Below are 24,512 nucleotides of genomic sequence, written 5' to 3'. Positions count from 1 at the left end.
CTGTTTTAAAACAGCTGGCGTAACTCTGTAGCTGCTATGCATACGTGGAGCGGCAAGGAGACTTTGCGCGCTCTCCCACCCCCAGACCCTGATTGGCCTGGGGGCAGGGAGAGCGTGTGAGGTCTCCGCCCGCTAGGCATCTACAGGGAACTGCCAGCTGTTTTAAAACAGCTGGCGTGTCTCTCTAGGGTGCGGGGCAGGGAAGGAAGAGGGAAGACTTCTCACACTCTCCCACCTCAGGCCAATCAGTGAGGTGGAGGAAGCACAAGAAGTCTCCTGGCCCCGCCCCTTCTGCATGAAGCCCCACCCCTTCCAGGGTGGCCACTGAAATTTCTGAAGTGGCCCCTTTTTAAAAATTATTGTCCACTTTTGCGTTAGGGAATGTGAACCTTTGGCTCAGGTCACTATGGTTTAAAATACCACTGGAATACCAACCATCAATATTATAAAGGTTAAATCATTTGATTTTAAGATTTTGGGGTCTGAGTAGTGTAACAAAAGACTAACTCTGAGAAATTTAAGAAATCTCACATACCCAAATAGATGCATTTAATATCCTGAATACACTTAACTGTTCAACAGTCCCTGGAGTAGCAATAACACACAGTTGGTTTCTCTGAATGAACTCTTAAGGTTGCCCAGATGAATCCTTCAATTGTTTAATCATTTGGCACAATTTGTATGTTGTTTGCCCCCTTTGGATCCTCCTCACTCCAGACCAGTCACTGTTTCAGTCACCAGTTGTGTGCCAAAAATCCCTTAATTCAGACTTCATGCTCTTTAAACATCCCTCTATACTACGTGGCTTAGATTAAATCTTCCTTGCTAATTTGTTTTTGCAATCACAGATGTGCTTCTGGATTAATGTTCTTTTTTGCATGAGAAATAATGGAATGTGAGCCAGAAGAGAAGAGTCAGTATCTAATTCCTCCTCCTTTAAATTGCAGTTTGTCTTTGATGATCTTTTAAAGATGATAAATGAGTTACTACCAAAAAAAAAAAAGATGATGTATTTTTTATAAGCTAATGGAAGAGGAGATTTCACCTCTCATCTCAGGCTACATCGAGGAACTTTCCAAAGCTCCATTCCTAAGGTCAATGAATCATTTCATATCCTTGACTGTGCTCTACTAGAAAAAAAGATCTGTAGCTTTTCTAGGAAAATGAATGGCTATACCATTCCATGAACTGTAGTCCCACATTTTTCTGAGTAATTAGAAATGGGTTTCATTTCGAAATTACTCATTTGTACATCTTCATACAAAATGTACAAAATGAATCACTGACACTAACTAACCTAGACAGCTCAGAAACTGTTGTCCAAAAGAACATTCCTTAGGATAAAAGGGCAGAGTCTGGATTCTTTCAGTAAAGAAAACAAACACTGTTCTCTTCTGAGAAATATCCCATATCTCAAAATGTTAGTGGCCATCATAGGAGAATTATGGTTTCACAAAAGACCTGGATACACATTTTTTGTTATCTTTCAATATTAATTTTCTTTTGACAATTTGTGTGTCTTCCAGTCATTAATAATGTTATGAGCTGGGCAAAACTAGGGATGTAAAATCCTAGTTAATCAGTTAACCAGTTAAATGGCAGGTTAACCTAATGTTTAATCATTAAATGACTAGTGGGTTCTCACCACTCCAGTCTCCCCAGCTATCCCCTGCATTGGGGCTGGCTCTGCTAACTCTCAGCTCCCGTGCTGGGGCAGGGCCGGCTGCTGGCTCCCACTCCAATCAGATAGGGCTGGCTGCCGGGGCCAACTTCAAGCCCCAGCTGTCTGCCACGCAGGAGTGGAGCAGCCCTCCGCTTGTGGCAGGTCATGGGTAGTGGGGCCATTCCCTGGGGAACCAGTTAACCATTAAGGGTGATGCTTAGTGAATAACCATTTAACCTGTTGCCTCTTCACATCCCTAGACAAAACCCGTTATGGGTCCACTTAAACACTTGCTGAAATTGATAGTGGGAATGCAGCCTTCATTTAATATAACTAAGAATAAATTATTCACAAGCCCCCACCTAAGACCCAAGAGTTAAGTGAATCCATCCAGGAGATTTTTTATGTGTGTGCAGGAAAGGGGCTTGTGTTGTGTGTAAAAAGACAGAGGACCAAGAAAACACAAAGACAACCTGAAAGAGTTGCTGAAAGGATGGTGTATGAACCTGGAGTAAACCTGGAAAAAGGTTGTTGGGTTTGGGGTACAGGCTGGTGAGAGTGCTCTTGGGTCTATGCTGTGTTTCTCACTATTTGAGCCCTTCTCTGTTCAGGGACACATCACTTTTCACACTCTTCATAAATAAACCAAACTGCATCGAACTTTTGGCTAGCCACATGGGTGAAAAAAGGGGTAACATATGTAGAAATTATCTTTAAGGGCAGCTTTTGTAGCAGTAACACATAAATATGTTTGCTTTAGAGAAGTTCTCAAATCATTTTAAAGTGCTAAATGAGCTAGTAAAAAATAACTTGAACATTACTTTAATCATAAATTAATGTCATGGAAAGGACACCACTTTATCAGGCCACATCTACACTAAAAACTTACATTGATATAACTACATAATTTCAGGAGTGTGAAAAATCCACACATCTCAGCAACGCAACTATATTCCGAGTGTAGACAGGGCTATGTTGATGAGAGGGCATCTCTTGTAGTCACAGCTACTGATAGCTGTTCATTAACTATGCTGATAGGAGAAGGTCTCTTGTTGGCATTGTAGTATCTTTACTGAAAAGCTACAGGTGCACTATTGAGGTATTTTAAGTAGAGATTTCCCTCAGACTTTTCAAACCATTGTACAATATCCACTGCATAGGAAAGATACAAAGTATGACAGGAGATCACCTTGGATCAACTAGGAGCTCTTACATGATCTAAAAATTAAAAAGGAGTCATACAAAAAGTGGAAACTAGGTGTGACAGGGCGTTCGCCCTGCACTGGCCCTTTAAGGGCAAACCCCAGCCTGGAGCAGGGCCTGGGAGTTTAGCCCCAGCTGAGGCTGCATTAGTTGATTAGGGCCCAGCTGGGAGCTATATAAGAGGATGGGCTACTACTCCCAGTGAGAGCCTGGCTGCTGGGGAAGTAGGAGGTTCCTGGAGCTAGGGCAGGGCAGGGCAGGGCAGGGCAGGGCAGGGCAGGGCAGGGCAAGCAAACCCCCAGACTGCAGGGCCTGAAGAACAGCCCGCTGAAGAAACAACCACCCCCGGAAGGGGGGCTCAGAGACTGACGTGGGCACTGCTGGAGGGCAGTGTCCTGAAGAGAACGCCGCGACCTGGAGAAAAGAGGGGAAACATCACCTGAGGGAAGGTACCCTGCCTGCAGAAAGAGCTAATTCCTAGGACAGATGGCAGGGGGTGCTATGGTGGTGAGTGAACCCCTTCACACTAGGTCTACAAGTATATTAGGAGCAACAGGAAGACCAAGGACAGGGTAGGCCCACTGCTCAGTGAAAAGGGAGAAATAATAGCAGGAAACTTGGAAATGGCAGAGGTGTTTAATTACTTTGTTTTGGTTTTCGTCAAGAAGATGGATGTTGATGGAATGCCTAACATAGGGTATGTCTACACTACAACGTTAGTTCGAACTAACTTTCATAGGCACTACACCAGCGCTCCGTAAGTTCAAATTTAATTCGAACTAATAGAGCGCTTAGTTCGAACTAGGTAATCCTCATTCCACGAGGATTAAGCCTAGTTCGAACTAGCTAGTTCAAATTAAGGGGTGTGTAGCCCCTTAATTCGAACTAGTGGGAGGCTAGCCCTCCCCAGCTTTCCCTGGTGGCCACTCTGGCCAACACCAGGGAAACTCGTCTGCCCCCCTCCCGGCCCCGGATCCCTTAAAGGGGCACGGGTTGGCTACGGTGCCCGTGCCAGGTGCAAGCCTGCCAGCACCCAGCCAGTAGACCCTGCACCTGGCACAGATCGAGCCACCCACCCGATGCCCCCCAGCCTTCCCCCTCTTCCCGGGACCAGGCTGGTGGCTCCCGGGAGCTTGCTCGGGACCGCAAGAGGCGGGCAACTGCCTGGGCTAGTGCGGAGATCGTGGACCTTGTCCACGATCTCCGCACTAGGCACAGGAAAGTGGCCGTCTAGGGCAGGAGAGCTGCCAGCCTGGCCACCCATGAGCAGGTGTGCAAGAGAATCAAGGGGGTCCACTGAGACCCCCGACCCTGAGCCCTGAGCTTACAATGGCCGTCCTGGGTCAGACCAAAGGTCCATCTAGCCCAGTAGCCTGTCTGCCGACAGCGGCCAACCCTAGGGATCCTGGAGGGGATGGACCGAAGACAGTGACCAAGCCATTTGTCTCGTACCATCCCTCTCCAGCCTTCCACAAACCTTGGGCAGGGACACCACTCCTACCCCCTGGCTAATACCACTCCATGAACCCAACCTCCATGACTTGATCTCACTTCCCTTTAAACTCTGTTCTAGTTCCAGCCTTCACAGCCTCCTGCAGCAAGGAGTTCCACATGTTGACTCTTTGCTTTGTGAAGAACAACTTTGTTACTAGTTTGAAGCCTGCTACCCATTCCTTTCCTTTGGTGTCCTCTAGTCCTCCTTTATGGGAACTAATGAAGAACTTTTCTGTATGCACCGTCTCCACCCAACTCCTGCTTTTAGAGACCTCTATCCTGTCCCCCCTCCGTCTCCTCTTTTCTAAGCTGAAAAGTCCCAGTCTCTTTAGTCTCTCTTCATATGGGACCTGTTCCCAACCCCTGATCATTTTAGTTGCCCTCCCCTCTCCCAGCCTCTCTCTTCCCCTCTCCCACCTCCTTTTCCCAGTCTCCCCCAGTTTTGTTTAATAAAGACAGATTCCATTTTGGGAGACACGTTATCTTTATTTTGTACATCAAGAAGAAGGTTAGGGAAAGGTAAGTGGAAGGAGGTGAGGGTGGAATGGGACACGAGCCCCCGATGGGGAGGACTGGGCTGGCTCTGCAGGCTTCTGGGGGTGGAAGCTCTCCTTCAGCCCCCCAACAGCCCCCTCTCCCCAGATGGCAGCCTGCGGCAAGTGCAACCGGGCTGATGGCCGAGTGCTGTGATGTGCCCAGTGTTGGCACTCCGGGCACTCCAAGCCAGGACTGCTTTGCAAGCGGGGCACCCCTGAGAACTGTCTGTCCGGGGTGGGGGTCGGGACCCTTTAAGCACAGCCCTCGGCTAGCCTGAGACAGCATCTCCACGCTCTAAGTCCTCCTCTGATGCCCTGCCGGCACTGCTTCCGGCCATCCTTAACCCCGCCTCAGGGTCCACTTAATGTGGACGTGCTAGTTCGAATTAGCAAAACGCTAATTCGAGCTAGTTTTTAGTTCTAGATGCGTTAGTTCGAATTAGCTTAGTTCGAATTAACTAATTCGAACTAAGTTAGTTCGAATTAGCATTGTAGTGTAGACATACCCTTAGTGAGTGCTAGTGGAAATGGAAACATGGGTCAACAGTGTGACACTGTTGCAAAAAAAGCAAACATGATTCTGGGATGCATTAATACGAGTGTTGTGAGCAAGACACAAGAAGTCATTCTTCCTCTCTACTCTGCGCTGATTAGGCTTCATTTGGAGTATTGTGTCCAATTCTGGGCACCACATTTCAAGAAAGATGTAGAGAAATTGGAGAAGGTCCAGAGAAGAGCAACAAAAATGATTCAAGGTCTAGAGCACATGACCTATGAGGGAAGACTGAAAGAACTAGGCTTGTTTAGTTTAGAAAAGAGAAGGCTGCGTGGGGATGTGATAGTGGTTTTCAAGTATGTAAAAGGGTGTTATAAGGAGGAGGGAGAAAAATTGTTCTCTGTGGCCTCTGATGATAGGACAAGAAGCAATGGGCTTAAATTGCAGCAAGGGAGGTTTAGGTTGGACATCACAAAAAACTTCATAACTGTCAGGGTGGTTAAACACTGAAATTGCCAAGGGGGGTTTGGCATCTCCATTACTGGAGATATTTAAGAGCAGGTTAGACAGATACCTCTCAGGGATGTCCTAGACAATATGTGGTCCTGCTGTGAGGGCAGGGGACTGGACTCAATGACCTCTTGAGGTCCCTTCCAGTTCTAGTGTTCTATTATTCTATCAGTACATCAAAAAGTGTTACAGTGCAATAAATATCTTCCTAAAGTTTTACGAGTGAGATTCTATTTTAATACATATTTTAAAATAGACCACAAATCTCAAAGACAAAACCTACAAAATAGTATTTTCTAGGACAAGCTTTCTCACATGACATATCAGAAAAGTTTGTACATACAAAAGTAAGTCCTTGTAGTAAAGTTATGGAAACTAATATATTGTAGATCAGAAAAGAGCCCTTCATGCTAAACCAACTCAAATAGCACATCCTTCCTCCATTTGAAGGGCATGAGGGAAAATAACCAATAAGCAGGTAATGGATCATCAATTATCAGAGCTAGCTTCGGTGTCACTGCTGAAACTTTTTAGCCCCGTAGAGGAAAAACAAAAATCAATACACTACAGCAGTCTGAGATAACAGAAGGAAAAATATCTCGTCTTTTGCAATCATGTTCTAAAAGCTCAGTCACCTTTCTATAGCTCTACCCTCATGATATAAACAAATAAAATGCTTTGCTTGTTAAAGTGAGCATAAAACAAAAGGGAAGCTCTTAAGGAGGCTCAAAAAGCACTTTAAATATGGAATCTTAGTTCCAGGACACAGATAGAATGGGTGAGATTAAAGGTACGTCCTAAACTCGAAATAAGATACACAATTTGCGCTATGCCAATTGTGTATCTTATTTCAAATGTATTTCAAAATAGCTTATTTTGAAATTTGGTGTCTACATAGCACCAAATTTTGAAATAATGTGCTATTTTGGGCCATCCCTTATCCCTCATGCAACGAGGTGTACCAGGATGGCGAAATAGTGTGCCTGTTATTTTGAAACATATTTCAAAATAATAGTTGGCTTGTGTAGATGTGGGGTAGCTATTTTGGGATACCTCTACTATCCCAAAATAGCTGTGCAGTGTAGACGTACCCTAATTTTCAGCTAGGTCAAGCTGCAAGATCCCCCAAAGCTTCATATAATCTAAGTTTCTTCCAACACCTAGCCACCTCAATCCAGGGCAATGTGGGCTACATTCTATATACTCTTTGGGAATCCTACCAGATACCCCATGTAACTTCCCCACTCACCCACCCTGAACTTGTCACCCATCAGAATATGCATATATACCTTGTTAACCTACAACTTATATATTGGGGCAATGCAGGATCTCTAGATCTTCTATTGTATGCAAAACAGTCTGGGGACATGTGTAAAGCACTTGCATGCACTGAACTGAGGCACCATGTAACTGATCATGTTTGTCATGTACTCCAACCCCTGTAACCTCTCCCAACCCCATGCTTGTCCCCAGATTTCCACATTCACTCTATTCCTCTTAAACATGTGCTTTGATTCTGAAACATTTGATCAATAAAACTTTTCAATCTGAAGACCCTACAGTTTGAGAGCCCAGCAAAATCAGAATGTTGACCTCTTAACACAGCCCTTGATGGGAAAATGACACCTTTCTAACAAATCTCTACACATCATTTCCAGCATATTCCATTGCAGGCATATTCTCTATTGACTTTCCCTGCTCCTCTTGTTTCCCTGAGTGGACCATCCTAACCTGCATAACATAGCAGTCAAAGACAGACCACAGGAAAGGTTCATACTGAGCCCTGGACCTTGGAGGAGAGAATGGAGCTCAACTGAAGGATTTTACAGGGGAGCCCATATCAACATTAGGGATGTTAAATATCAGTTAATTGAATAGTCGAGTAACCTTATGAATCTTTATCAGTTAGTTGTCTATTCTATAGTTCTTTGGGGCAGGGCCAGCAGCCACGGTATCAGAGGCAGCAGTGCAGGGTGCCAGGCGGGAGCTGGTCCATGAGGGGAGCCAGTTTACAAGCCAGCGCCCCTTGTGGACCAGCTGCCTGTCATCCAGTGCTGCTGCATCTGATAAAGAGGCAGCGGCATGGGGTGGCAGCAGCCCCTACCTACAGGGGGTCTGAGCACGGAGACCCAGCACGAGCCAGAACTGAGCCAGGCTGCTGGCCAGCCTGCTAAAAAATGTACTGGCAAGAGTGGGGGGAGGGAAATGTGTGTAGTCTATAGCATTAACTGTGGCCAGACAGCCTGCCTCCATATTATCCATCTTATTTGCCTCTCTGAAGTACAGGACAGAAAAGGAGCAATAATATCAGCATAGTCTATGCTGGCTCATCTGATCCTGAGAAGCTGAAACACAGATATGTGGATAGAGAGTAGCTAAGTCAATAAGCTGGCCTCGAGGCTGCGGCTGGCACCTATGTTGATTCGAACACACAGTCCCAGGAAGAGGAATTTCCCACTGAGAAAACAATGTTCAGTACTTCAAAATTTAATCATCTCAAATCTCTCTTACAAGTGTAAATTAAGTTCACAACTCCCTTGTAAGAACTGGTCTCACAGCAGACAGACCAGCATCAATTGGCAATTAAGATAAGAAAGAGAAATACGTGACCCCATGATTATAAAAGATGGGCCCAGCACACACTCACTTGGAGTGTCATTCTACCCTCTACCTGCTGGTCGGGTTAGGTGTTTGACCTCCCGAGGTTCTATGGGGACGCCCACCTCGTATTTTCGTCTTTCCTAGGAATTGAGGGACCGGCCCTGGCCTGACATGCTGGAGTCGAGAGGCACAGAAGGGGGTAAAAATGGTACCTGGATGTGGTCCTCTGTCTTAAGTGTACACATAGAAAGAGTAAGCTGTTACTTGGTACCATTATTTCTATTTTTCTATCTTTATCTTCTTTGTAACCATTTTTAAGACCTATATTTTGCTAATAGTTAAGAAATAGAACAATAGCCATTGCAACCATATGATTTATAAGCTTCCTCAATAAACCTGTAACTGTTTAAGCTTTAACCTGACTCCTTCAGTTGCTGTAACAGAACCAAGCACAATTTAAAAGAACTTCAGCCGGTCTAAAGGGACAGTTATAGGAAGAGCTTGGGCGTTTGGATCTGTGTCACTCCCAGGTGACAGGACCCACTGGGGCATCTTTCAGTCTTTCCTCAAGGCTGCCCGCTGCGAAGGAATTATGGAATTCTAGCAGCTGAAATCTAAGATGTAATAAGCTCTTCCTATATAACGGGGCGTCTGTTGGCCTGCTGGCCACCCTCTGCGATGGGACCCCGGTCCTAGCAGTAAAGGCACGGACGTTAAAACCTTTTCTCGGAAACATACACACACACACTGCCCTGACCGTCGGCTGACATTAACCCATAAGCTTTTGCTTATCAGTTAATCGATTAATCAACTAGACTATTACAACCCTAATCAACAAGTACAGGGGTCCGCCTATACTATAACTTTCCAATTAACATTCTTCCTGGTACTAACTGTCTATAAAACAAACTGTTTCATAATTTAATATTGAATTATTTGCATGCAACACAATGCACACAACACTCATTGAACTCTTCAGACACATAAATTAACATCCCTATAGCACACACAGTTTTCCCTGTCCTTGCAAAATATCTCTCATTTACCCAGAACTAACACATATTCCTGGCCACCTCGATATTCTGAGCATAAAAAATAATATAGTTTCATAATACTTTTAATTTTAAAAGCCATTTATAAACATTGATTTGTACAGAACTCCAGAAAGCAATTAAATGAAATTTCAATTTTACAATTGGAGGCAAAGAGACCACCACGGAAAATCAAAGTCATAGATAGGAGTTAGGTGCCCAATTTCAACATCAATGGAATTAGGGCATCCAACTGCCATTGTGTCTTTGAAAATCCTCTTTTGCGACTTGTCCAAATGCACAGCTTTTAAACAAAGCACAGAACTTGCTATTCCTAAAATCCAGATACCTAAATAATAAAATTACATAGTAAAATATTTTATCCTTTCGTTAAACTGGCCTTTCTGGGTTTGATCTTTTGGAGGGGAGAGTCTTTCATAGATAGCTTTCACAATCAGGGGCTAAGCCATTCCAGCAATAGACTCTAGAGCACACATTTTGCTCAATATCAACACATCTTGGTGCTGCGGAAATGCTACACTATACTTTAAGCTTCACAGCTCACTGGTCTTTGTTGCTCTTATTGGTTAAACTTAGACTGGTAAAATGAAGATCAATACAGTCTGACATTACTATCTTTGTATTGTACCATAATACCTATTGCAATTCAGTATGCTAAAAAGCATGCACATCTGTAAAGGAGTCAGGATTCTGGAGCCGCTCTGAATTTTGTATACAGTAGTTAGAAGAAAACTCAATCACCATGTTAGAACTAACAATAAAAAGCAGCAGGAAACACAATCACCATAGTAATCTAAGTCCTTTGATTACTTCACCAATGTTTTGCCCTGTGTAACTCGTCACATAACTCCTCTGAACCCCTATTTCCCTCCACACCCCAGTTATTCAGCCTGCTCATTCAGTATTTGTACTGAAAACAAGAGTTTGCTCATAGTAAACAGAAAACAGGGAGCTGCATGAGTGAGATCAGAGAATAGCTATCCAAGAAAAATAATTTGAAGAACATACTTGTGCTGATTTTCTTCTAATTTTCAAGAGACTATGAATCTCTAAAATTCACCCAGGTATTGCCAAATTAAGTATCAATGAAATATTTTATTTCCCTGAAAAGAGAATTATTAGTTTTTATGCTGCATTTTCACTGCAGATGTTCTCCCCTATATTCCAACAGCTTCAGTACTAGCACTCTGAGGGCATGTCTACGCTTCAGTACTAGCACTCTGAGGGCATCCCAACCTTTTGGCAATAAATGGTTAAGTCTATTCTGCCCTGATTTGAAAGAGTTTTCTTTCAAGCTAATATAAAATAGGCTAGTCTGAATGCAATGCAGGGGTCTGTTTGCTGAGTCAATTTGAGTAAGGACATGTACAGTTGTTACTGTTATGGTTTCAGTAAAAAATGTACATTTTTTGTGTTTCAGGAATTTGTTTAACTAAGAAGAGTACATTTACACAGGTTCTGGACATTTATTTTACAGAAAACATATGATTAAAGCTTCTCCAACTTATTTCCATCTGTCAATTTTCCTTGCCAACTCTTCCATAGTAATGTTCATAAATGCAAAAAAAAAACCCAAACCCCAAACCCACCCCTCCTGTTTTATACCGTGTATATTGTCACCAACAAAACTGTATTTGGTTATAGTATTTGATTTCAATGTACCTCTCCTGTTCTCTCTAACTTTAAATGTACGTGACCGTGTCAACATAAGTGGAGGATACTGTATTTAAAATGGGAGTATAATTGTGTGGCGCTCAAAGGAGGATAGAATTATTCTGCACCTTTTCCTGTGACAGATTCATTTCCAGAAACTCCTTTCCAGTTTGAAAAAGGCAGAAGTGCAATACCTGACAATGAAAAACAGCCCTGTTAAGTGGGAAATGTTGCTAATGCTATTTGATGACTGTATGACCTTTGGTCTCATTCTTATTTGTTAAAATTTGAGATTTATCCAGCACTCCTTGGTTCCTTCAGGACAGAAGGCTAGTAGTGTGGAGGTGTAGAAATCAGGGCATGGCCCTGGGAATGTGAGGGGCAGGGCAGGAGAATGGAGGTGCTGGGGGGGCAGGAGTCAGGGTGGAAAGTTGAGGAGGAGCTCAGGGTAGAGGGCTGAGGAAATGGGGGTGCAAGAGTGAGGGTTGGGGGGAGGGTCCTATCTGGCACGGGCCTCTTTTCTTCCCCCAGAGGCCGCCTTCTCCCCTCAGCCCCTCTGGGGCATTTCCCCCCATCTGACAGGGCTCCCTCCCCTCCAACACTGCAGCCACAGGCCAGGGTGGGGAAGAGTTTGGGGCAGGAGGGCTGCTAACTTGGTCTGATGGTGGGCAAGATGGCAAGCCCCAGCCCCAGTTGGCCACTCTCTTGGTGGTGCAGCTGCCCCCAGTTGTCACTCTGCAGTATAGCTCCCCTCTGCGCTCAGTGCCTCCAGGGACCATTGTTAGTATCACATCCCTCCTCTCTGCCCCCTCCCTTTCCAAGGCCGTGTCCAGACTCAGGGGTTTTTTCGGGAAAAGTAGCCTTTTCCCGAAAAAACTTCCCCTGCGTCCAGACTCAAGCCGCGTTCTTTCAAAATTATTTCGAAAGAACGCGGCTTTTCTTTCGATGGCGGTAAACCTCATTTCACGAGGAAGAACGCCTTCTTTCGAAAGTTCCTCTTTTGAAAGAAGGCGTTCTTCAATGTAAAGAGGCCGTCTTCGAAAGAGAGCATCCAGACTCGCTGGGTGCTCTCTTTCAAAAAAGCGGATTTCTCTTTCGAAAGATCCGCCTGCAGTCTAGACGCGATCTTTCGAAAGAGCCTCTTTCGAAAGAAGCCTGCAGTCTAGACATAGCCCAAGTTATAGAAAACAGTCCCATTCCAGGGATTTCTCGTTTTCCTGGCACGATGAAATCCTCTCCTTGCTTTAAGTTAGGATAAGAGGAAGCTGCATACTGAATTTGGTGGCCCTAACTCCTATTGTTTAGGAGGAATTCTTAAACAAATGGATTTCACAGAAACATAGACAGTCGGACTCACAGTCACACTCTAAAATATATGGAGAGACTGAAAGATTTACCTGGAATGGCTCAGGTCCTTAACTCAAAAAAGGTTTGTTTTCCTTCATTTCGGTCATTGCTCTGAGATGGATATGGGGATAAGGGGGTCAGTATGCAGTCTGCCCTGTTGAGAATGGACTACCCCAGGCCTATATAACTGCAGCAGATAGGGGCCAGGTGGGAAGCATCTCTTGATGGCCACTGCAGGGCTGGTTGCCGCGAATAGGGGTTGCTGGACTCAGTGCGAGCCAGGACCAAACAGTTCCAGCTCATGCTGCTCTGGGATGCTGCACCTCTGCATTTTAAATGAAGCAAGAGCCTGGCAGCCCTTACTATGTTTAAAATGCAGAACCACAGTGCAGGTGGCTCCCAGAGCCAGCACGAGCTGGGACTACTCAGAGGGGGTCCTTATCGACTAATCATGTAGTCGATACAAATTGTATTGACTACATTAGTCAGATAACCGAAATTTAACATCACTACCCTGAACACTCTCTGGGAAGTTGGGCTTTGCCCTCCTACCCTCCCCAGGTCCTCTTTCCCTTCCTCCACCTTACTTCTTATCTTTCCTATGCCTCTCCTTTCTCTTTCTGTCTAATAGGAGTCTGGGCTTAGTCATACTACATCTTTTGCAACACATCCTTGAGCCAGTGACCAGAAAAGGCAGCTAAAAGCAATGACCTAACACAGCGCAATGCATATAAAAGTTTGCAGGTCTTAGAGCAGTTGTTAAAACTGTGAGCTCTGCTTGTGTTTTTCCACCTGTCAGATTGCAAGTGAAAGTCAACATACACCAGAGACAGAAGTTGTGTGTTAAATCTTTGTTGTTCTCTTCTTTCCCCTTTTGTTTATATTGTCTTGTTTCATCCTCTAGGAAACAGGACCAAACCTTACTAACCAGCTCCAGCCCATCTCAACTTATTTTTTCTTCCCCTGCTCAAAAGGGACCATTATTACCATTAGTAATACAATCTAAGAGTGTCAAGTCAGCAGGGTGGGGCTGATGGTGTTCCTTTTAAAAACCTCTGTCTTTAGTGAAAACGGGAACCTGGGATGTTAAAATGAAAGCCTTACTTAACAGTTTACATTTCAAATGCTTTAACCTTTTCCCCTTCTGTTCTGTAACTTCCATAAAAAAATCAAAAGGATTTTAATGGCATTATCCACGGTTCTAAGCACAGCCAATGGGAGCTGCCTGTTGTTAACAGGCAGCTTGCAAAGCACCGTCCTCCCCTCTCCTCTTAGGTTTGTAGCTATTCAAAGTCCTCTTGGACCCTGCAGTCAGTGCAGGGGCAGGACAGGCAGGGAGTCAGCCTTAGAAGGCTGCTAGCAGGGAGTCAGGCAGGTAAGTCTCCCAACCAGAGCCTGCCTCTGGCACCCCAACCTTTTGCCTCCCCTACCCCACATAACCCAAACCCTCTCCTCTCCTCCTGCATTTATACCTCCTCCTAGATCCTGCACCGCAATCTCCTGCCCTGGGTCATTACCTAAACCCCTGCACTCCTTCATGCTCCCCAATCTCCTGCCCAAGGTTATAACCCAAATTCCTGCACTCCTTCCTGCACCCTAATCCCCTGCCCCAGGTCACAATCTAAACCACTGCTCTCCAGTCCCCTGTCCTAGGTCATAACCACCTCTTATTCCCAAATTTCTTTCCAGACACCACGCTCTCTCCTGCACCCCAATTCCTTACTGCATGCTACCTTCTGCACCCAACCTCCATTCCAGGCCTCACACCTCCATTAATATCATGGAAGAGTGCGGCCCTTGCCTACTTTCCAAATTCTTGGAGTGGCTTCCAGCAACAATTATTGCCCATCGCGGGTTAACCTTTCACATCCCTAATATGTACATCGGGGAACAAAGAATGTGTGCCATGATTACACAATGGAGGATCCCATCCTGGGAACCAGCAACTCTGAAAAATATTTGAGGAGTTGCAATGGATAACCACTCGAACATGAACCTCTTATGTGGCTCTAGAGCCAAAAGAGCCTTGTGTATGTAAAGAGGGGACTCTTGAGTAGAAGCGGAGAGGTTATTTTATCTCTGTTCAGCCAGTGGTGAGACCACTACTGGAATATTGTGTTCATTTGTTGAATCCACAATTCAAGAAGGATGTAGATATAAAAAGAGGGTTCAGAGAAGAGCCACAGAAATTATTAAAGAGCTAGAAAACCTGCCTTATTATAAGGAGAGACTCAAAGAGCTTAATCTATTTATCTGAACAAAGAAAAAGTTAAAGGGTGACATGAACACAGTCCATAAGTACCTATATGGGGAACAACTGTTTGATAACAGGCTTTTCTATTTAGCAGAGGAAAGAATAATATAATTTACATGCTGAAAGTTTAAATGAAGCAAATTCAGTTTGGAAATAATGTGAAAATTAGTGACTGTGGGCTGGTGTCCCTTCAAGGCCTTTGAATCCTTGAAAGTAAGCAGTAAAAAAGACATTGTAAGTGAAATAAGGCAGAAGTATTTTAAAAAACCCACAACTCCTATTAAGTTGAATTATATTAGCATATTTTATGTTCATTAAGTCTCATTGCTCCACAGGATCTATTGCTCTTTAGTTTGCAATAGTTTGAACTTTTAAAGCTTAAGCATATTCTGAAATTACATCCTTGGGGAGAAAAAAAAAGACACAGAATTCCTTCAAGGCAGAAACCGTGTACAATTAAAAGTGCCCTCTCCCCTCCCCCAACACATGGAACAACACCACATTTAAACCATGTACATAAAAACTGTACTAATTGTGTTAGCAGCTTCCTTGGAATCAGTTTTGCAAAACCAGTTTCTCCTAGAAAAGTTTTAATATGATTTAAACACTCAACCAAGTTTAATTGTGTTATAAAATGGCTCACCAAACTAGGATCTAAGCTATATGGAGTTTTTAAGCCATTTTAGAACATAGCTCAGACTTGTCTACACACTGTGAGGGCTTGAATTTAAAAAAAAATCCCATAAAATATTGCTGCTAAAGATAAAGTTCACATCCTTTCACGTTTTGATCCTTTCAATGAACTGGAAACCACTCTGAAGTAGTTTGAAGGATGAGAAGACAAGGATGCCGTGGATGATATTGCAGCTTCATGTGCGGTACCATTATACTTTGGACTGGAGATATTAGTCTCCAATTAATTAAAAAATAAGTGTTCTATTGTAAAAATAACCTTATTCTCATCCATTGACTGTCATTTACTACCATGATTAAGCCATTAACTGCATATACCATGCCTGTTTTTTCTTACGCTGCTTTCAGAAACCAGGGATGATGTTATAGGACTTGTAAATCAGACAGATATCACATTTATAGTAGCTGGACTATGTAGCACTTTAAAGACTAACAAGATGGTTTATTAGATGATGAGCTTTCGTGGGCCAGACCCACTTCCTCAGATCAAATAGTGGAAGAAAATAGTCACAACCATATATACCAAAGGATACAATTTAAAAAAAAGGAACACATATGAAAAGGACAAATCACATTTCAGAACAGATGGGGGATGCAGGGGGGGGGGAGGAAGGTAAGTGTCTGTGAGTTAATGATATTAGAGGTGGGGAAAGGTAGATGTCTGTGAGCTAATGGTATTAGAGGTGATAATTGGGGAAGCTATCTTTGTAATGGGTAAGGTAGTTGGGGTCTTTGTTCAATCCCCCCGGAGAATGTCGAATTTTAGCATGAATGACAGTTCAGAGGATTCCCTTTCAAGTGCAGATGTAAAAGGTCTTTGTAGCAGAATGCAGGTAGTTAAGTCATTGAGACAGTGTCCTTTCTGGTTGAAATGGCAAGAAATTGTTTTTAAAGAAATTTTCTTTGTAAAGAAAAAACAATTTCTTGCCATTTCAACCAGAAAGGACACTGTCTCAACGACTTAACTACCTGCATTCTGCTACAAAGACCTTTTACATCTGCACTTGAAAGGGAATCCTCTGAACTGTCATTCATGCTAAAATTCGACACTCTCCGGGGGGATTGAACAAAGACCCCAACTACCTTACCCATTACAAAGATAGCTTCCCCAATTATCACCTCTAATACCATTAGTTCACAGACACTTACCTTCCTTCCCGCCCGCCCCCCTCCCCCGCATCCTCCTTCTGTTCTGAAATGTGATTTGTCCTTTTCATGTGTTCATTTTTTTTAATTGTATCCTTTGGTATATATGGTTGTGACTATTTTCTTCCACTATTTGATCTGAAGAAGTGGGTCTGGCCCACGAAAGCTCATCATCTAATAAACCATCTTGTTAGTCTTTAAAGTGCTACATAGTCCTGCATTTTGCTTCAGCTACACCAGATTAACACGGCTACATTTCTATTATTATATTAGCTGGATTTACTGGAGCTACAAGTTCAATTCCACCCTTCATTCTTCAAAGATAGGCAGCTGCATTGTATTGAGCTTAATCTGTGGGATGCTCTGAGATAAGGGTCCAATTCTGTGAGATGTGTATTATTACTCAGCTGCAATGGCACTTAGGACATTTATGATCTCTAAACTTCATTAGTACAGGCAGGAATCTTACGCAGAATGAATTCAGTTTTATTAGAGGTGGCCCATGTGTTTTATTACCACCAAGCACTAAAAGTATGCTGCCATGAATGGAGACATTCCTTTTTGCCTATAGAGGACAGATCACATTTTCACAGCTGGAATAAAATAAGACTTTACTTTCCAGAATCAAAATTCATGCTTTATGTTCATAGAGTCTGCTACAAGAAAGAAATCGCCAAGAATGGGCTAAATTAATTCAATATGAAAATGTCTCAGTACAAGCCTTTTAACACACTCAGAATAATACAACAAAATTGCAGCAAATTAGCTGAAGCTTTTAATATGATGTTAAAGGTTTATTGGGTTACAGGCATGAACTGTATTTCTAAGTAAGATCATGGAAAATATGAGTTGGGGATTTTTTTAATACCAGTCTGAAAATTCACATTAATGTGATGTTCTTTAGACTACATCATGTTACATAGGAATGTATTAACAGATTCTGAGCCCTACGACTGAGACACTACCTCATAGCTGGTGGGTCAGAGGCAACAAATGTGACAAAGACTCTCTGAGGAACGCCATTAGATATAACAATCTCTGGCAGATTCAGCTGGGGTAGTAGGATCAGTGGGAAGACTGAGTTGGCCAAGATCATTATACCACTGCCAACCTTCACTGGCCAAGTAGGACGAAGTTCCAGCCAAGTTTCTCAGCATGACATCTCTCTTATGGAAGAGATTTTCACCCTACAGGGGCCTGCTAAATGCTGATGAAGAGACTGAGAAATTATGTAATTTAACTCCCCTCTCCCTATTTTCTGTATATTAAATCAGCAAGGCTTCTTAATGGCAAGATCTTTTTATGAAAAGCTTAAGCATCCCACAGAACTTCACAAACTTAACACATTGCATCATGCTGTAGAATGAAACTCAACAACACTTTAACACCTCTCGGTACCCCAGCAGTTCAGAGGCAGGAAATGAACACTATATCCAGTTGAAATTGGGGCATTGGTTCAGGATTGATTCATGGAAAACAATATCCCCTACTGAATTACGAACACCACTTCTTAATAGTCTCTGATATTTCCATTTTAAGAACACAAGTCCAACACTCCATAACTTGTTAAATCTAAAGCAGTGTTTCTCAAAGTGGTCTGTGAAACCACTTTGAGAAACCTGCTAACTAGCCATGCCGGTGTATTTACTTACTGACACCACGGCCATGGAGCCTTCTGGTTCCCGTTTACTCCATTTCACTTCTTGTAGCCAAGGAGAGCCGCAAGAAGTGGTGTGGGCCAGGCTGCCATTTCCCACAGCTCCTTTTGGCTGTAAATGGCAAATCGAAGCCAATGGGAGCCACGAGGCTCCATGGCCATGGAACAAGTTAGTAAACATACCAGAACAGTCAGTTACCAGGTCTCTCAAATTGGTTTTGAGGACCACTTTGAGAAACACTGATCTAAAGGGATCTTAGCACATAGGTATTAAAGAATGCATTTTTTTGCAGTTTAATATCGGAAGTACTGCATTAGGCACTTTTAAACACTGAGAATACTTTAGAATAGCACTTTTAATCAGTAAATATCAGAATGCTGTGCAAAGGAGATCGAATATCATTATCCCATTTTACAAAAGAGAAACTGAGGCATGGAGAGGACAAGTGAGTTGCCCAAGGTCCCCCCAAAAGGCCACTAGCAAAACCAGGAAAAACAATCAGTCCACTGCTCTGCCTGCTAAGCCAAACCGGATTCTCTATTGGTTCTGAAGTTTGATACTGACTTACTTTCATTATGGGTCACAAGCGGCAACTGATTTGCAAATATGGGTTTGAAACATAACAGGGTGTGAGGCATAAAAATCAGAAATGGTTATAAGAAAACCTTAATATACTACTGATGCCTAACTTCAACTTTAAGAGATTTAGGCAAAATTTCTCACCATATTATTTCAGCAGTCTTACTGACCAAACCCTTTGGACCTCTTCTCCCAGAACCAATAAAGGCTTCCTTTCTTGCTTCAGATATAGAAAATGCCACAAACAGGAGGGGCAGGGTACCATGCAGTGTTTACTCTTCCTTTTTATAGTTTCAGTCCCCCTTTTGAAAAATATGTCTGGCTAGATACCAGGAGACAAAACGTTAATGAGGAAGGATGTTCCCTGCAGGTTTTTACTCACCTATAATGAGTTTCCCTTCCTGCTGGATGGCTCTATTTACTGCTTAAATGCAAACTAAGCAGACCATACACTCTTTTGTAAAACAAAAACAAGCAGTCATGTAGCACTTTAAAGACTAACAAAATAGTTTTATTAGATGATGAGCTTTCATGGGGCAGACCCACTTCTTCAGATCAAATTCTGCAAGTGAATAGGCATGACCATTATATAACAGAGGGATACACTGAAAGAAGGTAAAAAAATTATAAACTAACAAATCAGCTGCATAGAACAGAAGGTGGGGTCAGAGAGGAAAGGGACAAGGAAGGAGGAAATTGCTTACTGTGAGAGCCAATTAAGTGGCTTATCTGGGGACACTACGAATATCAAAAGGTGGGAAGGCTGTCTTTGTAATGTGTAAGATAATTATCATCTCTATTAAGGCCCATTCGCAACATGTTGAATTTTAGCATAAATAAAAGTTCTGAGGGAGACCTTATTTTAAAATTCCTACTGTGCATGGTAAAGTTATTGGTCCAACTTTAATCAAAATTGGCATGATTTTTAAGTCTCAAAGCAGATTGGAAGGAAAAATTCAGCCTGAAATAACTGGGAAGAGAGGGGTTTTTTTTCTTCACTTGCATAAAAACAAAAGCACCTGAAATGATTTTACTAACACCTTTTGGAGTGAGACCAAGCATGGAAAATGTCCGCACTAAAATGGATTTGATAGGAAAAGTTATGAAGAACTAAAAAGGGGAAGTTAGAATGGAAGTTGGAAGTCAGCCTTAAAATATAATACCTATCGGCACCTTCTTTACTGCACACATATATAAGAACAATTTTGTCACACACTAAAAAGCAGCCATATCTGGGCGTAACGTAAAAGCTGCTTAAAAGCATTTATCAATGCCTAACAACTGTTTAGAGGCCTGATTTTGTAAATACACACAAGAACAACCTTACTCATCGGTAATTCCACTGAGGATAACTGAATTACTCACAATAGCAGACACTACTCCTGGAAATAAGCTTTTCCACAACTGAGTCACAGGGCAGTACAAGAAATTAAATACTATGTCTACTTAAAACTAAGAAAGGAATTTCGGTGGGCCACATTAAATACTCAAACTGGAGATTAGTGAAAACAGTGGGGCTAACAAACAGCTTTATCAAAAATGTCTTGTGAATCTTTAGAGAGACAAGGTGGATAAGGTAAAATCTTTTTTTGGACTAACTTCAGAAGTTGGTCTAATAACAAATACTGCCTCACCCACTTTGTCTTTCTTATATCCTGGGACCAAAACCGCGCCAACAACAATGCATACAGCATTGGAGCTCTCTAACAATCACAAACATAGAGAGCTGTATATTCAAAATCACAGATATACGTCTAATATAAGATATAACTTATATCAAAGATACCTAGTTTATTTTTTAAAATATAAAGTGATGTTAGTTTGTGGGTGTGCATATATATATATATATATATCCATATAAATGTTCCAGTTTCCATTTAGTTTATTTCTGCACAGTTTGAAAAAAAATCAGTGAATTAATTTTGAATTATAGGTCATTTCAAGTTATCCTGATTTGAAATTTTGCCCCCCCACACTTTTTAAAATCCCCTCTTGTTTGAAAATGGCAGATAATCCCCCCTCAGCCTCCCGAACTTCCCATATAGTTAAGTATCCTTGAAAGGTCATGCGTTACTTATATTTATATAAAATAGGCTGCAATGACATATTTTGTTGCTGAAAATATAGTCCCAATGTCAATAACAGCATAACTGATTTCACTAAATCAAGATTCATAGACTCATAGACTTTAAGGTCAGAAGGGACCATTATGATCATCTAGTCTGACTATCGTTCAAGTTCTGCTGTTATTCTGCATGGTTGATCCCTTGCATGCAGACACTGCTTCAGTATTAATTCAGCACCAGATTCTGATCTCAGCACTCTAATTCATGAATATCTCCACCAAGCACTGGAATAACTGAGAAGAGAATCTTTCCTTGAGAGGATGGAGCTAATGCAATCTACTGAATGACCAACGCAATTCCGTTTTTAATTCAAAAGTCTTCCATACAAGTGATAAGCAGGATCAACCTACCTTAAAGTTTGAGAGATCAAAATACATTACTGCCTGGATGAATTCAGTGGAAAGTAAGTATCTATTTACATACCCAAGTAACTAATATGCCAGCATTACACACACAATACTGGTTTACCTTTCTAATTTTCTACTACAGTGTAACTCCCTGGTTATTTCTCACAATATTCAGTAAAAAACAAAACAAAAATGTTCTTTACCTCTTTTGAAACCAAAAGATCTTATTTAACTTCCAACACATTGTTTAACTTTCCTGCTTTTGATCAACAACATGACAAGCTATTCATAATTTTTCTCCCTCAACCAGTTTAACATTGTTGTTCTTCCCACAGTTTGATCTGCACTTACGTATTTAATTTATAACAGTTTCCATGGAAGAGCAATATTTTTTAAGAAGTGCTGACACAGCAAATGGATCTCCCTACCAAACCACAAATCTTTTCTAATGTTCATCTTAAACTGCAAGAAAATCTGGGAAACAAATTAATAATATAAATCATTATCATTACATAAAAGGTATTCCATTGTAACCTTTGCAGAAAACTACAGTGGGTTTCAGCAGTCTAAAGTACTCTGCAAGGAGAATGTCTGTTTCCAATTAAATGTTCTAAAAATAGACTTGCACATACATTTAGGACAAAGCCATCAGAGCTCTCTATCATAATATTGCACGTTTTTATAGAATCACGATAACAATAGTCTTATCAGGACAGAAATTCAAATTAAAAAAAGATATGACTTTTTTCCCTTTTAATTTGAAAAAATATGAAGCAAAATTTAAATATGAATTTTTAAAATAAGTCTCATCCATGACTTTAAAATCTGTTCACATCACTTCTGTCAATTGCTACTTAGCATAACTCAAAAGCAATATCCCTCAAAAGGAGAGCACTTACAGTAATTTAATATGATTTTGCTGTAAAGGGTTATTAAATTACAGTACAGGTCTACTTTTTTGGCTAAGCTTCTGTTTCATTTTACACATTTTTGATACATGACTTTTAGAATAATTCAAAAAGGGAATTGGAAGAAAACAAAAATTTGCATGTGAAATTTAGGGCATGTCTAAACTACATCCCTCTTTTGAAAGAGGGATGTAAATTAGAAAGATTGAAATTGCAAATGTGGCTGAGGTTTGAATTTCCTGCATTTCATTTGCATAATGGCAGCCATGCGTTCTTTCGAAAATGGGTATTTCGAAAGTGAAACCACCGTCTAGACGTGGTTCTTTTGAAAAAAAAAACCACCTTTTTTGAAAGATCCTGTAAATCTCATTTTTTGAGAAGTACAGGATCTTTCGAAAAAGGGTTTGTTTGGTTTTTTTTTTGAAAGAACCACATCTAGATGGTGGTTTCACTTTTGAAACACCCATTTTCGAAAGAATGCGCAGCCACCATTATGCAAATGAAGCACAGGAAATTCAAATCCCAGCTTCATTTACAATTTTGATCTGTCTAATTCACATCTGTCTTTTGAAAGAGGGAAATAGTGTAGACATAGCCTTAGATAGCAAGTTTGGCACTTGATCTATATGCCCAGATGGAAGACAAAGGGGACATAAAATATCCTCTCATTCCTTTCTGCAGTCCACCTGCATCACCAGAGGGGAGAGAAAACTCAGTTGGGCTGGTTCTCCTCCACCATATAGGAGGGTGAAATGTGGGTGAAGTAGAAATAGACAGTGGCTTGTCTCCACCTTCCTCTATAGTACTGACCAACAGATCTGAGCAACCTTTGAGAAGGAAGCAATCTAACTGGTTACAGCCAGTTGTAGATTATTTCGTCCCTTAAACAGGAAAGCAGGGAACAAAGTGACTGTCAGAATTCCTTCCCTTGACTGCTCCTTGGGCAACACGACTCAGTGCAACCCCTTCTTATGGGCCCTAACAAGCAATATTACTGTAAGCTACAGAGAGCAGTCCTTGTTACAGAATATCTACATAAATGTTCTAAATTACTCCAGGGTTAATGGTCCCAGGCTTAGTGAGGGAGCGGGTACATAAAAATAGCATATAGTAAGTTGCCTACACTGACTTTTTACTAAACCCATTCTTGTCTTTTTTTTTTAAATATTTTCTATAACCTTCCTATAATCTTCCTTAAGCAACCTTTCAAGAGTCTTCTGTTCCAAAGTCATCCCTATGCCTTTTCCTCAAGATTCCTATCTGAGGAACAAAACCCCCACAAATGTTTGTCACAGTTTGTCAACAGAGTTCAAGCAATTAACATTAACTTCTCTCAGAATATCTATTTTTTTTAAATGTATTTTTCTATCAAAAATAAAATATAACTTTGAACTCAGGCAAGTGTTCATTTTAACCACTCAAAGATCTCTCCTTTAAAAAAAGAATTAATTCAAATTAGGTGAATAATCATGTCTTGCTGGCAGACATTTTATTAAAATATAATAAATGGGAAGATGATACAGTGATGATGAAGCACAGTCATCTGTTTTCATTTAAAATCTTCCAGTTGCTGCATAATGTTGTACTATAATAGTTAGCAAAATAAAAAACTAACCTCTGAATCAATACTTTGTATTGGTTTCCATTGTTCTCCATTCAAAATGTAGGGAACTATTATCTCATAATGTTCTGACTGGTTCTTTAACATCTGTTGCCTGGAGGACTCCAATTTACTGTCTGCAGTCTCTCCTGGGGTAGAAAAGAAAAGTTGTATGTTAATAGGAAATAGCATCTGACAACATAATCCTTATTAAGGTGACTTGGTAGAATATTTCAAAGCACAGTAAGTTCAAGGAAGAATGAAACATTACAACATAATGGGCAGATGCTTCTTCCCATTCAAATCAATGACAAAACCCTCATTGACTTCTAAGAGAACAGGGGACAGAACCCTCTGGCTGTTACTACTTCTACTTTTCAGCAAACTCTGCACTCTTTAAAAAATTCAATGAAAATGTAGGCTGGATGGGAGAGTAAAAAGAAGGATTCAGTGGCTCGAGGTAGCAGAGCAAGAGCAGTAGTAGCTAATGTGCCATTGAAACTCCCAATCTTAAAACCCAAAGTGTAACTCTGGTACCATAACATCATTTGTACCCCCCACTCCACACTGCAAAAAATTATTAACAGCAGCCTCTATTTAACATAACACAGAGGTAGTAGTTATAATAAATATTTATATTAGGGTT

General features: G+C 41.6%; 1 protein-coding gene across 3 annotated transcripts in view; it reads right to left on the bottom strand.

Annotated features, from left to right (window-relative positions):
• ADAM12 (ADAM metallopeptidase domain 12) overlaps positions 1-24,512 on the bottom strand; it is a 308,214-nt gene that overhangs the window by 258,622 nt on the left and 25,080 nt on the right. For all 3 annotated transcript variants that reach the window (XR_012905666.2, XM_025188248.3, XM_075935285.2), the window contains exon 2: positions 23,882-24,015. Coding sequence is in view for 2 of the 3 variants with exons in the window: in XM_025188248.3 (XP_025044033.2) it covers positions 23,882-24,015 (134 nt within the window). In the remaining variant the exon portion in view is untranslated. The remainder of the gene's footprint in view (positions 1-23,881; positions 24,016-24,512) is intronic.

Source organism: Pelodiscus sinensis, chromosome 8 (assembly GCF_052426305.1).
Source record: "Pelodiscus sinensis isolate ZL-2025 chromosome 8, ASM5242630v1, whole genome shotgun sequence".
NCBI classification, from domain to species: Eukaryota; Metazoa; Chordata; order Testudines; family Trionychidae; genus Pelodiscus; species Pelodiscus sinensis.
Note: the sequence above shows the minus strand (reverse complement) of the source record. Positions and strands in the feature narration are given on the sequence as shown.